This window comes from Ascaphus truei, chromosome 4 (genome assembly GCF_040206685.1).
Source record: "Ascaphus truei isolate aAscTru1 chromosome 4, aAscTru1.hap1, whole genome shotgun sequence".
Lineage (NCBI taxonomy): Eukaryota > Metazoa > Chordata > Amphibia > Anura > Ascaphidae > Ascaphus > Ascaphus truei.
Window position 1 is genome coordinate 94906085 of NC_134486.1, and position 15459 is coordinate 94921543.

At 43.8% G+C, this 15459-nt stretch overlaps 1 protein-coding gene across 1 annotated transcript; it reads left to right on the forward strand.

The window, feature by feature from the left end:
• Nucleotides 1–2542: 2542 nt before the first annotated feature.
• On the forward strand, nucleotides 2543–12087 carry LOC142492937 (uncharacterized). The gene is made up of 2 exons (XM_075596217.1): nucleotides 2543–10360; nucleotides 10931–12087. Exon 1 carries the CDS (start codon nucleotides 4866–4868, stop codon nucleotides 6063–6065), a length of 1200 nt encoding a protein of 399 aa, XP_075452332.1. The 5' UTR covers nucleotides 2543–4865; the 3' UTR covers nucleotides 6066–10360; nucleotides 10931–12087.
• Nucleotides 12088–15459: the final 3372 nt, after the last annotated feature.

Genomic DNA, 15459 nt, shown 5'->3' on the forward strand with positions numbered 1-15459 from the left:
GGGAGAGATGGGGGTATGAGAGATAGATGGGGAGTATCGTAAAGGTTGATAGTGAGAGGTTCTTGGGGATATATGAGGGATGAGGATGATGAGAGGTGCTGGAGGAGAGATGATGATGATGATGATGATGATGATGATGATGATGATGATGATGATGATGATGATGATGATGATGATGATGATGATGATGATGATGATGATGATGATGATGATGATGATAATGATTTAACCCGTACAGCCCAAAAAATATTTCCTTGGAGCAGTTCGGCCCTTTTCACTTTACGAGTTGGGCAGGCCTGTGCTAGAGGATCAGAGAAGAGCTTGGACAGCTGCGGTGGCCCTTGACCCATAGTGCAGGTCCAGGGACTATCTGAAGTTTGAGAGACCAGAGCTGTGACTGCATTGGGCAGGGCTGCCTAAAGACTGTGATAAGCAGAAGAATAAACCGGTTCCTGTTATATATACCTCCCGCCTGTTGTGTAATCTTTCTGGGGGGAGAGGAGTCTGTTCTACTGTGGGAGATTACCTTCATACGTCTGGAGACTACAGCAGAGGGAGGCATTGAGTACCATGGAGAAATGTCGGGTATGTACCCCAGAAGCCTGTTCTGCAGTCCCCACAAACATCGGCAGACACCTCAGCCTCTTGTGAGCCAACAGGTAGCATGCACCATACACCTGTAACAGGGGAATCTCCCATAGGGTGGGGAAAACACTGTTACAGTTAAAACAACACAAATTGGATCATTAATAGTACCATGATCTGGGCCTTTGGCATTTGCAGCACTACATTTACATTTGCTTAAAAATCGTATCCTACACACTTCAGAGAATATTGGCACTATTAATTAACTGAGGAAAGGCAGCAATTTGTCCACACACTACTAATTGCATGCTTGTATATGCAGTGCTTCTAGATCGAAACAATCACTGTGTAGAGAATTCTTATCGAAATAGGAGCTATAATGCTAAAGCAATAAAAGTTTTCGTAATCTCCATCTTTATTTCTTGTTTACGTTTGCAATTGTTTTAGAACCTGCTTTATTTTACCAAGCTTATGTTAAATTTGCACAAAGAGCAATGTAACCTGTTTATACCACAATATTCATGTAGCAGAGAAAAGCAAACTATTACATATATAATTTTATTTTTTATGCCTACTTTATTATGGTAAATCTTCATAATTCTCCCCATTTTGCATCATTTTTATTCCTATTGTAATATTACTCGCAAAGCGTACGTTACCAATAAAGAAATATCCCTATTGAATTTATCTTGACAAGCACAAGAACGGAAATCACATTTTCAACCAGAAAATTGAATGCTACGTTGAAAGTTTCCAATAAAGTTAGGAGGGGGAGGGGGGGAGAAAAGTATTGTATCAGCTTTTCCCTACTGCCGCATTAGCATTAGACAATGAAATATGCATACCTAGGCTATGTTAAAATATATGCTCTGAAAATACACATAGCCAAACATTTGCATTTTAATAATAATAATAATAATAATAATAATAATATAATAGACCTACATTGTGTTTAAAGGATGATCAGTAGCATGTCTCCATTTTATTTACCTTGGCAGGTATGTACTAAAAAATCATTGCTGGGAGGGAAATGATGAATGCATTGCTTGATTACATTTCTTAAATGAACACAGCGATAATGAGAATTGCACAGGTTTGCATATCTTCACAGTTGCCAGGTGTTTTTCTTTGTTTGTGTGTGTGTGGAATGGAGCCATTCCCACTAACGGAGGAATTTAGAAAAGGAACATAACTGAGACAAGAACTCACTTGCAGGACTAAACTACAGCAATAGGCTGTGAATTGGCTTAATCTCAGCTGGCAACTGTGAGCAGTTAATACATTATCTCACAGTAGTCTCTGGGATTATGCTAAACACAGCAACTACCTTGCTCTTATGGATAAATAAGTCTGTACAGTCACCTAAATCAAAGTCTTCAGAGACTGTAACCGCTAAATATTTTGCATATTAGGGACAACGTTAATAATTAGTCGTGTATTCATCTATTCGCTTTCAATGGAAATTAACTTGTTTGGAAATAACAAATTCAGACCAGTGCAATTTATTTCCACTTTTATTTGTAAATTGTATATGAAATATAAATAAAATATTTTGAAGATGTAAAACAACTTCCCCTTTCTTCAGTTTGCATTTACAGCGTGGTTGTTAAAAATTACAATATTTTGATGTCGTAGATACTGCATCAGGAACTGATTGGATAATAACCAGTCACCATCAGTTCCTAATGCATTGCCTTCAGCATCTAAACAGTCACCAAAGGGTTTTGCGTGTGCTACTTGTATCTTGTTTTGAAACATCTTTAAAAAATAACTTCTCTTGTGCTATCCAATGAACCACACAGAATGTTGTTTCTACCATGTAATTTGTATTTTATGTGTATGTCATATTTCAAATATAAGATTATACCCTTCAAGTATTGTGTGTGTGTGTGTATATATATATATATATATATATATATATATATATATATATATTGGGGTTATAAGGGTCTAGGGAAGTACCTTTTGTCCCTTTGGACTTGATTGAACTGGCCTGAGGAAGGGGTTCTTACCCTGAAACATTGCTCCCCTTGTTACCCACCCACTCACCCACTCCCACCCCTTATTTTGTTGTTCCCTCCTCCTTTCCCATTGTGGTATCCCTTCTCTTGTATAGTTTTCCCACATCCCTATTCTTAGGGTCCATTTTGTGTATTTCCTGCTGACGTGACATTATTCCAGGTTTATTGTAGATTTCGCTTTTTTCATTAAAATTCACATTTTAGCATATTCCGTTTTTTGACCATTTTTCTAATAGTCAGTGAGTGCTGGAACATTTCAGTGTGTTAATATATTGTTTTGGGAGGAACTGGGGTCCTCTCGCTGTTCCTAATTGCACCCTGCAAACGATATCTTATTTACCTTGCTTCAAGTGTGCTGTCTACCATTATTGTTTTATACCAGTGTGATTCACTGTCTTTGGCTAAAGAAATGTGTCAGTCTGGACCATCCTACTATCCAGAGGATCCACGCTGACTGGAGGCGCTGCAACCAATGAACCCTGTAAATCCTGTCCTGATGATTCCCCACACCACCGCGGAAGTGCTCAGCCCTCCTGTTACCTCACAGGTATTGTCCATTCTACACCGAAAACACTAGTAGCAGATCAAATCACACTTAGGGTGTGGGTAAAAGGGGCTACAAATGGAGGCGCTGCTGAGATGACATTCTCACAGGACAGGTTTACCAGCAGAAGAAACCATAGAAAGAAAGTGCATTTACAGTTCGAGTACTGAAGGATGAGAGGGAGACAGGTGTGGTGTAAAGGGGATTATCATATCTGCCAAGAAAACTACAGCCTGCACTGCCCTAAGGGGTATTTTGGTTGGGACAAGAAGCTACATGTCCTATTTTAGGTCACCCTGCAGGCTGGCACATAGGGCATCTGGAAAGGGTGTCTTGGTTAATGAAGTCCCAAGCGCCCCGGAAAGGACTATGGTGTCGGGGGTTCAGATGGGGTGGCGTAAGAGTAATAATAGGTATTGTCATAGGGGAGGACCTTGATTGTAGGTTAGGGTCACCCAGAACCTCCGTTTAAGGAGGAAGTACCACTTTACAAGTAGCACGTTTCAAGCACAAAATATCGCAAAGAACTGGACTGTTTGTCACAAGTGTAATGTGCTTCACGGGGGGTTTGCCTGCCAGGGGATGCTTCCCTACACAGAAAATACCTATAGCTGTGTGGATAACAAAATGGCGGTTCCAGAGGACTGGGAGCCACATGGTCCGTTTAACTACCTCAAAATGGCGATTCCCGCCACACCAGGGAAGCCACATGGTTTTTTGCAAAAGTTGTTTGCAGTTGCAAGCTTTGTCTGGCAGTCAGTTTGCAGAAATTGGCACGAACTGCTGAAATTCCGCTCTCATTCTGCTCTGGGATTGAACTATCAGGTTCACCAGGGGGAGGAGCTAGGTGTGCCTAAACGGACCAAACAGGATGTGAAGAGCCAGATGCACGTGTACTTCAATAGCTACAGTCATATATGCAGAGCTGCTTTCTTGCTCCACTATGGAAGAGACTGATCAAGTTTATGACCTGACTGGAGGAGTCCTGGTAATCAAGGACAAAAATGGAACTCTCTTGCTGGGAGTTTGCCCTCTGTGCAGCCATCGGGGTGGATATCTCCAGGAATTGGGGAGTTGCCCGATCTATCATGTGTTATTCATGCGACCTAAACCAGATGAGTTCTTCTGGCCTCACTCCACTATGAGCACGGAAGAGCTGTGGATGCTCTACACATTGGTGCACAAGCTGACCTCGCTGGCTCAGGGATCCACAAGTGACGCCACCAATCATTACCTAGCCATGGTATATGAACTGTTTTATCCTGACCTGCAAAGGGTAGCGAATTACCCACAAACGGATTTTACCATGGAGCTCCATTCGGTGTGCAACATGGGGCGGAAAGAAGGTTCCCTTCTAGGCCCTACAGCCTTGGTGAGTGCCTTCTGGAACATGCCTAATGCCACCCCGCCACCGGAGCTGTGTCCTACCTTGTCTGTTGCGATGCCACTGCCATTCAGTCTACTATCAAAGCCCCGCGGAGAAGCCCCACCAGCTTACTGCGAGGTGCGCTCTGCTGCTGCTCCGGTAAGCTGCTCCAAGAGGGAGAATCCTACGGAAGTGACTGCGGTCAGTGAATCGGAGGATTAGGCCGATTATATCTATGAGGTACCTGCATAGACCCCCTCCTTGTGCGCTGAGATCTCCAACGTACCGGAATCTGATGCTGAGCTGCAGGTTCCGGTGACTGTTACAACCGACATACGGGATATCCAGGATGGCTATCCATGCTGGGACCAAGCGCAAGAAGCTGCTGATCTGTACCTGCGCCGCTGAGCACGAGGCCCGCGCTACAGCTGCCGCCTATGTGACCGCTGTGAAACGCCACTACGATGCGCTGAGGCTGCTGGAGCAATTCCCTCAGAACGTGCCTTCCAGCACCAACCCAGATGACTGCACAGCAACACCAATTACAGCTCCACCACTGGGAGAAGAGAAGGCCACCAAGCCGTCTGGACAGATGGGCTTACCTGCTACCGCTGCCTCTCCAGTGAGTAACAGGTCCACTGTGGACCCCTTCCTCCTTCATTGCAGGGAGCAGAATGTAGCAAGGGACTCTCTCAATGCTGTAGCCATGGCTGAGGCAAGATTTATCAAGACTAGAAGCCATGGTCAACTAAGCCTTGCCGGGACTGTGGAAATTTCTGTCGCTCCTCCTGGGGAGACCCCAAAAAGTTTCCTCTTTAGAGACGTTAGATTGTCCCCAGCTGCCCATTCTATTTCGCCTTCCACTGCTGACCCAGGCCCTAGTGTAAGACCCCGGACACTTAGACCCTTGTCCACGGTGAGTCCCGAGGTCCCACGCAGCACTGTCAAATGTGATAACATGCCTGTCATGCCTGTTATGTCTGTATCAGCTGTGGGGAAAGCTGTACCATGGTGGGATCGGGTGGAGCAGGAGGACATATCTCAGTCAGAACTAGCACACATGGGGTCAGCTAAGAATAGCCTGTCAGGGTCCATGCTCAGTATATTTCCAATCAAGGAAGAGCGCACAGAAACACTGTTAAGGGAAGGATCAGTATTCTGTGTATTACCAGGCACAGCCAGAGAAAAGGGTCTCATGAAATTCAGCCGGGTGGAGAGAGTGCTAGTGCAAAGGTTCCGCAAGATGGGGTATAAGTATCCTTATCTCCCTGAAAATTTTGTGAGGAGTGCGGAGGAACACAGGATGGAATGGGTGGAGAAAGCTATAATAACCCATCTAGTTAACACTACCAAGGGCTCCAAGTTCTGTGATTTCGATAGGGCAAAACAACTTCTCAAGGTATGGGTAGTGGGCCGCAATATACACCTAGACAGAGTAGAGTATATCTCCAAGTCTGGGAGAAGAATGTGCTACTCCATCCAAGTACCTGACGGTCAGGGCAATACAATCAAGAAGCCTTATCCGCCCACAACTAATGAGGTAGCTTAGTACCACTCATGTTAGATCCAGGTATCAACCAGGGATGGCTATGTATGGTGCCATTTTGTCAAATATATTAATGTATGCATATGTTAATGCATGTGCTGTTTAAACCAATTTACAGGTTGTTGTACAATATGTGATGTCACGTGTACAGTAGTCCAAGTTGGAATTTCACCAGGGGGAGATTGTAGCCTAGCCTCTGGCTGCTACTTATTTCCCTGGGCCCTACCAGTGTAAGCCCTGTTAGGTACAGGCAGTGGATGGGTTAATTCCTCCATAAGGCCTTGTTTGCTATTGCAGCCTTAGATGCAGAAGCTGTATCTAAGGGCAGGCATAGCAACAGCCAGAGAGTGTCAGCCTGGGGGAGATACTGGCTGGGTGTCATGCTGGATTGTGATAATCTGGCCAGTATCATACCTGCTCTGTTATGGGGCAGGGTTACAAGCCCAACCCCAGGATATAAATACTTTCTCCCAAAAGTGGGTGTATCTCTTTCGTCCCTCTGTTGAGTGAGCAACAACTTCCCTGTGTACCATAAGGGGGCATTAGGAGGAGCACCATGCAGGAGGAAGCTTGGATGGGCTTCAAGCCTTGAAGTGACCTTCTTAGGGGAAACACGGAAAGTGATATACTTGCTGTGTAACATCCTAAACACTGCAATAAATACCATGGAACCATATACCAGTGTGATTCACTGTCTTGGGCTAAAGAAAGGTGTCAGTCTGGACCATCCTACTATCCAGAGGATCCATGCTGACTCGAGGCACTGCAACCAATGAACAAAGGTGCCCTGTAAATCTTGTCCTAATGATTCCCTACACCACCGTGGAAGTGCTTAGCCCTCCTGTTGCCTCACAGGTATGCACCATTCTACACAAAAAACACTAGTTGCAGACCAAATCTCACTTAGGGTTGGGGTAAAGGGGCTACATCTGTATATGTATATCAATGTAGCCAGACTAACTTCTCTCCAGATACCTTAAAATATCCATGGAAATGTGCCGGTGGGATTCGCCCACGGCGTCGTGCATGTGTTTCAGTTATTGCCCCTTAACGTTACAGGGCCACAGACAAGTCCCAGGGCGGTCAGTCCCGGACTGGGGAGGATGTCAGCGCCTCAGGTTGGGATCAAATGACCGGCCCTTAGGGCATAAGAGCTGCACTCGGGGGACCCAGAGACGAGCTCTTGATACACAGTTATTTTCTCTTATGGTTAATTTTACACCTGTTTTTAATTTATTTTCTGTATTTTGTTTTATTCCTTCTGTATGTTCCCACGTTTTGTTTCCCCTTCCCGGTCCCCCCTCTCCTCCCTCCCCCTGTGAGGGCAGGTGTCAGTCCTGGCGGGGCACGGGAGCTGCTGAAAATAGACGTTCCACGGGAGCAGATCAACCAAGACCGAGAGACGACAAATATGGTGAGCTGAAAGACATTAAGGAGTTACTCTTTTCACACACTAAAGGATGGCGTTAACGCTAATATCTCACAACGTAAAGGGCTTTAATAGCCCAATCAAAAGAAAGTTAGCTTTCTCCGATTACAAGAGAAAACAAGCGGACGTCTTACTATTGCAAGAAACACATTTTAGCAAGAGTTGCGTGCCTAAATTTTTAGATAAAGATTTCTCCCAGGTCTTCTTATCCTCAGCATCTGTAAAAAAACGCGGAGTGGCCATTCTGTTCAGTAATACAATTCCATTTGTAGTTCAGTCTACCAAGCGAGACATAGACGGTCGTTTTATCATTCTGGTAGGTACAATTCGTGGGCAGTGTATCACGCTGGCCTCTGTTTATGCCCCTTGTGAGCAGGATGCGGTCTTCTTTGATAATTTCTTCAGGATCTTGAACTCCACCGCTAGAGGATGCATCGTGCTCGCAGGGGATATCAATATGGTTATGCAACCACACCTCGATAGATCGGGGGGCGGGCTCAGACAGCAAGAGAGTAGGAACCTCATTACGCAGAAGCCTCAAAGCTAACCAACTAACTGATATATGGAGGGAATTACACCCAGCAGATAGAGACTGTACGTTCTACTCCCATCCACACGGCTCCTACAGCAGAATCGATAACTTTTTTGTCTCCTGTCAACTGGTTCCTATGGTCTCCCTAGCTGGGATCCATGATATTTCATGGTCCGACCATGCACCAATAGAGCTGAGGTGCAATAATATTTGTGCTGATAGACCAGGGGCGAACTGGATGCTTAATGAATCAATTTTAAAAATCCCCGAGATCTGTGATACTATAGGTAATGAAATTGACCAGTTTTTCCATATAAATTATGGCTCTGTCGAATCTCACTTAGTATTATGGGAGGCTCACAAAGCGACATTACGGGGCACATTAGTTAGCATCACAGCTAGAAGAAAAAGGGAGAGAGATTCTTAAATTGCCACGCTCCAAACTAAATTACATTCCCTCTCCTCAAAACACAAAAGCAGCCCGGTCTCTCAAACCCTACAAGAATTAAAAGACACCAAAATTGAGTTAAATATGTTATTAACCTCCAGGGCAGATAACTTACTGAGTTGGTCAAAGAAGAAGTTTTACGAGAAAGCAAATAGGCCGGATATGATGCTGGCCCGTATGTTACGTGACAGGCAATCTAAGTATAACATCCAAGCTATACGCTTAAAATCCGGTACCCCAACAACCAACCCTAAGAAAATAGTAGAAGAATTTGGTTCGTTCTATGAATCTCTATATAATGGAGAGAAAGTGGCACACAATACGAAAACGAGCAAGATGCTGAGAGATTTCCTAGCCAGCTCAAATCTGGGGAGATTGACGGAGACAGATAGAGAGACACTAGGCGCGGATTTCTCTATTGAAGAGGTATCACAGGCCATCAAAGAACTTAAACCATCAAAGGCCCCCGGGCCAGATGGCTTCTCGGGGCTATATTATAAGAAATTTGTCAAATTACTCGCCCCAAGGCTGCTCCATGTCTTTAATGCGATTCTAGCAGAAGCTCCCATCCCCCGAGAGATGCTACAGGCGTCTATATCTGTAATTCATAAGTCTGGTAAGGATCCGCTGGACTGCAAAAGTTACAGGCCAATATCTTTAATCAACACTGATATCAAAATATACGCTAAATTACTGGCCAATAGATTATGTCTCATCCTACCCAGACTTATACTATACACCCAGATCAAGTCGGATTTATTAAAGGGAGGCAGGCAGCAGATAATACCCGACAATTTATTGATCTGTTAGAATTTGGCTAATATAAATCACAATCAAAGTATGTTGTTAAGTCTGGATGCAGAAAAAGCTTTTGATAGGATAGACTGGCCCTACTTGAAAGAGACGCTTGCGGCATTTGGCTTTGGGGATCGGATGAGTGGGGCGATTCTCTCGCTGTACTCAGGCCCCACTGCCAGGGTCATACATCAGGGCTATCCTTCACTTCCATTCCAAATTAAGAGTGGCACGAGACAGGAGTGCCCGTTATCTCCTCTCCTGTTTGCTCTATGTTTCGAGCCACTGGCGGCGCAATTCAAGGCAATCCGGACATCTCGGGGTTAAACGCACATTCACAATCTCACAAGGTGGCCCTATACGCAGATGACATCCTCTTAATTATTACAAAGCCCCTTACCTCCCTTCCAAATCTATTTGATCTCTTAGACAGGTTTTCGAGGATCTCTGAGTTCAAAATAAACCAATCCAAATCCGAGGCCCTCAACATCAATCTCCCTAGACATACCGAGAAATTATTAAAACTAAATTTCAAATTTAATTGGCAACAGAAATATATCAAATATCTGGGAGTCCATATCACCAAAGAGGCCAAAGGCATATATAAGGCAAATTATCCCAACCTGATCCGGACACTGAAAACTGATCTATACAAGTGGGCATCCCAGAGGATATCCTGGATAGGTAGGATACATAGCGTCAAAATGAATTTACTCCCCCATATCCTATACCTTTTCCAGACGCTACCAGTGCCCCTCAGACTAAAGGACTTACTCTCACTTCAGTCTGAAATCTCTAAATTTATCTGGGGAGGAAGAAAACCGAGAGTTAACAAATTAAATATGAAAAGACCTGTATTGGCTGGTGGCCTAGCGGTACCCTGCCTGTTATCATACTACAAAGCGGCTCAATTAAGCCAAATTGTTCAATGGCAATCCAATCCACAATTGAAAAGGTGGGTGGAGCTGGAAAGTGCTGTTTGCTCCCCATTAGAGCTTTGCAGCTTGATTTGGTTACCCAAAACAGCGCAAAAGTACGCTGACATACCGCTTTCCTCAATGACCAACTCATTATCGATCTGGGAGGCTTCCAAGGTGAGGTGAGGTGAGATAGAGATTGGCAGGGTCTGGTTCCCCATCCTAGCCTCCCTAACCTATTTTTAGCGATTTTCTGAATGTGCAACTATTTTTGGGACTTTCTCCATTGAAATCCACATCGCGCGTCATCCGTGACGTCACGGGAGTGCGCGAGCGCCGGAAGAAGATCCCACGTGGGCCGCGCGGTGTGTACAGTGAGAGGAGAGCCCTGAGGCATTACTGTGTCCTAAGGACAGCCAAAAACGAACTGCCACGAGCCCAGCAGATGCCACTACCAGTGGGGGAACTCTGAACAGCTCAAGGGCTGCAGCTGCCGCTTGCAGGGGTCCAGGATAAGTGAGAGATATCACTGTGACTTGCCAGAAGACAGCTGCTGCACCAGAGGGCTACACCATTCCATCCAGAGGCTTTCCATTGTGGTAACATTGTGCTGATGTTTGCACAGATATGCTTTTATTCTTCTGCTTAAATGTACGCTTAATACTCACCATTTTTTCACAAATATAATTTGTACCTATTTACTTCACTATTGCGTTTTGCGCTGTTCTTTTTGTCTTTTTTTCCAAGGTGAGGCACTCCCTCACGACAAGACACACTATGATGTCCCCCTTAAGAATAATTCCATGTTCGCACCGGGCCTATCAGGCAGTAATATCTCAATTTGGAAACAGAAAGGATATAAACGGATTAAAGATCTGGAGGGTTACAATAGAAAGGTCAAAATATTCGATCACATCAGGTTAGAAAAAGATATACCCCACTCAGAATTTTTTAGATACCTCCAGCTTAGAGCATTTTATAATAAATTTGCCCCATACTCCCCTTTGACGACTTTTGAAAAGCTCTGTCTGGCAGAGACCAACACAAAGGGACTTACATCACAGTTTTACGGGGAGGTGATCGGTCCAGCTGGACCGGGACAACAGATACCGTCCTTCAGATCCCAATGGGAATTGGACGTAGGGGAGACCCTGGCAGATGAGGAGTGGAACGCTATATATTTGGCCACTGCAATGAGCTCCATCTGCACCACTCTCAAAGAGAAGGCATATAAAGTCCTTATGAGATGGTACCTCACCCCACTGAAATTATCTAGGTTCGTGCCGGGATCCTCCCCGCTCTGCCCTTGGCAGTGCGGGGGATCGGCAGACCTGTTACATATGCTGTGGTCCTGTCCGCGGATCTCTCCAATATGGGAGGAAATCAGAAATTGGATTCAGAGGATTTTTGACCTCACAATACCCCCAAACCTTTGGCTGGTCCTCTTGAATAGACGATTAACGGGCCTTTCCAAAGTAAACAATAAATGAATTGCACATTTTGCAATAGCAACGCGGTGCGAGATCGCAGCATTATGGAAACGCCCCGATATCCCAAGCATCCCAAAGATTCGGAATTGCATGTGGTTTATATGCCAGATGGAGAAGATGACGAGTTTAGTTAACGACACTGGCACCAATTTTCTAAAAGTCTGGACACCCTGGTTGACACAGACAGATATCCCCGGGGTTGAGAGTAACACAATTTGGCTATAATAGATGTAGGTGCGTTCTCTTTTGGAGGTGAATGCGCATTTTATATCATACAAACAGACCCTTAGACAGCAGTGCTTCAGAGTCAACCGGTTTAGGAGGAGATGGTTCTATACCGGCCCGCGGGTCACCGTGGAGGCAGCGCCCCCGCCCTATCCCCACGCATCCCCACCCCCTCCCCTACTTTTCCTCCTCCCCTTCTCTTTTTTTTTTTTCCTTTCTTTTTCTTTTTGTCTTTGATATTATTATTACTATATATTGGATAGTGTTGTTGATTACTTCGTTCATCTTAAATCGACCAGCAAAGTAGGGCTCGAAAAGCCTCGCGATCTCATTTTACCTGTTTTATTTGCTAAAATTATTATCATTTCCTTGACATTTTATGTTGTATCATATACCTGTAATACTCAATAAAATTTAAGTTATAAAAAAAAAAAAAAAATGATTACAAACTGTGACTATAACATACAGTATACTTCTGTTATCACTGCTATAAATGATAGATTGTAACCCTGTGAAGATAAAGGGGTCTGAAATGAATTAGAGAAAATCCCTGTACCATGCAAGTTACATTTTACATAGTATTATGTTAACTAATTTTGAAACATGTGATTGCAAATATGATTGTTTACAATTAATTTTAATGAATTTTGTATAAAAACTGTGATGACAAAAAAATATTGAAAAAAGTTTTGATCATTTTTCTGCATTTGTTGGAGTTTTCGTTCTTTTCTAAAATGTTCAGTTTTATTACCTGACAACATATTTCTGTGATAAGTAATGTTGGTAACAACATTGCACGATTTCACAATCGACGGTAATCGGTGCAATAACAATTGCAAGTTTTTACAGATCAATGAGGGCAAGCACACACATACCTGTTAAAATGTGCAATGTAATACTCCAAAAGGATAATATCCAAGGGTCCCCAAGGATTGAGGTAATACACAGTTAACAATCCAGTAACCTCCATTCAATTACATATAAGTAAATGTATCAGTAACTGTATTACTCTACTGTTCAACATATTGCATTTGCCTGGCAAAGTCTCGATACATAGTAATACTCCAAATATGAACAGTGTATGCTGAGTTAGGAAAAGTGTAGAGAGATGATTTATAGCTTATTAAATAAACAACATACTCAGAAAATGAAAAAAATAGAATTCATGCACTGATTGAACCACAGAGCACAAGGAGGAAAGAAGGGTACAGACGAGACCACGACTATTCTAAAGCTTGCCTTAAACTAGCCCGGTTACATTGTGGGTATGTGCAGGGTGTAACTTGGCTAGTTTAAGGCAAGTTTAAGGCATTTCTGTATTGACTAAGGACCCATATGATTAACACAGCAGGGGTCCCTGGCAGTCCCTTTCAGTTTGAATGGGACTGCCAGGGACCCCCGCTGTTAATCTGATGGGCCATTAATCAATGCAGAAATGCTGGGTCTAGTTTAAGGAAAGTTTAAGGCATGTATCCAGCATGTACCTGGGTCTTTTTGGCGATTGCCACTGGTTTGTGTTAGAATAGTCGCAGTCTCTGCTGTATATATGCTACATTCACTGTATAGTCAAAAGTTGCATACTGTGCATACAGAATACTACAGGTGCGCCGACGAGTATTCTAAAACTTGCCTTGGAAAATCTGGGGCTATCACCAACAAGACCCAAGTACATGCTGGGTACATGCTGCAACATTTCAGTGACATTTCTGCAGAAAGACTAATGGCCCATCGGATTAAAACAGCAGGGGTCCCTGGCAGTCCCATTCAGTTTGAATGGGACTGCCGGGGACCCCCGCTGTGTTAATCTTATGGGCCATTAGTCTGTCTGCAGAAATGTCACTGAAATGTTGCAGCATGTACCCAGCATGTAAAAACAAGAAAAATGGGTGTAAGTAGCGCTAAAAAAAATGTATACAGTGACAATAAAAAGTGATGTGATGTGATAATACACAAATAATATAAACTAGGCTGCCAGGTAACACCAACTCCAAGACACAGTTGGTAAAACAAGACAAATATTAAACAATACAGACCGGCGCCGATTAGTCCAAAGGTGGAATTAAATGTCCAACACTGAAAGAGTCTCAAATAGTAGATAGCTGTAGAGGTATCTTCTCAGCTTGACTTCAGTAAGTGGACTCCGTCAACATAATGCAGAAAAGAAAAACAAACAAAAAGAACACATCATAGTGCAATATGCAATTACTAAACATGCAGGACCAACAAGACAAGACAAACTCTACATATAACAAGCAAGGCTGACTATTACTAAAAGATAAATTTATTAATCACAATTACAATGAGGTAGCAGACGTGGGATCCGGTAGGTAAAACCGGAATCCTACTTACAGGACTGCCACAGATCATGAGCAGGGGTTTAAAAGTGGTTGGTGACCGACTGCAGTTCCGTTTGAACTTCTGACATCCAGGGCTCTCCTCCGCTCTGTGACCGGAAGCGCGTCACACCGAGCGACTCGGCGGCTCTCCTGGAACTGTCCGTCAAGCTGTCTCCGGAAACACACTCACAGGGGGCGGGTTAATTCGCCAAATTCCCTCTCTCTGAACTGATCAGCTACCGCAATGCTTGCAAGTCCTCTGCCACTCTCAACACGTATTAACAAATTGGGCCGATCTTTTAGTAATAGTCAGCCTTGCTTGTTATATGTAGAGTTTGTCTTGTCTTGTTGGTCCTGCATGTTTAGTAATTGCATATTGCACTATGATGTGTTCTTTTTGTTTGTTTTTCTTTTCTGCATTATGTTGACGGAGTCCACTTACTGAAGTCAAGCTGAGAAGATACCTTTACAGCTATCTACTATTTGAGACTCTTTCAGTGTTGGACATTTAATTCCACCTTTGGACTAATCGGCGCCGGTCTGTATTGTTTAATATATGTACCCAGCATGTACCTGGGTCTTGCTGGTGATTGCCCCAGATTTTCAAAGGCAAGTTTTAGACTACTCGTCGGCACACCTATATAGTACCACAAAGAAGAACAGAATTTGCAAGTATCCAGGTATGATTAAAGTTACAACCCCACAAAGAATATAACGAAGGAATGCAAGGAAAAGCATTTAGCCATGTAACACCTTGTGTAATATATTCACACTAGCACTGCATGAGCACATGTGTGTGATGCAATGTGATGGGATATGAAGTTCAGACAAATGGCCTGCAGATTGTAGAATGTAATGTAGCACCTGTTCCCCCACCCTATGTGAGATTTGGGTAGCTGCCTGGGTCTTTCTGGTTTGCTTCTGCTGTGAAAACCTGTCCTGATGAGACAGATCTCAGCAGCACCTCCATTTGTCGCACCTGTTCCCCCACCATATGTAAGATTTGGGTCGCTACCTGGGTCTTTCTGGTGCGGTGCATACCTGTTGGTAATCCAGGAGGCTCTGAGTTGCTCTGGGGTGGTGTGGGGAAAATCAGGACAGGCTTTCAGGGGGCTTCATTCCCAGTTGGCAGTGCCTCCAGTCAGCGATAATCCTGAGATGAACAGAATGATTCCTGCTGACACTTCTTGTATGACCCAGACAATAAGCCACACTATTAGATGGT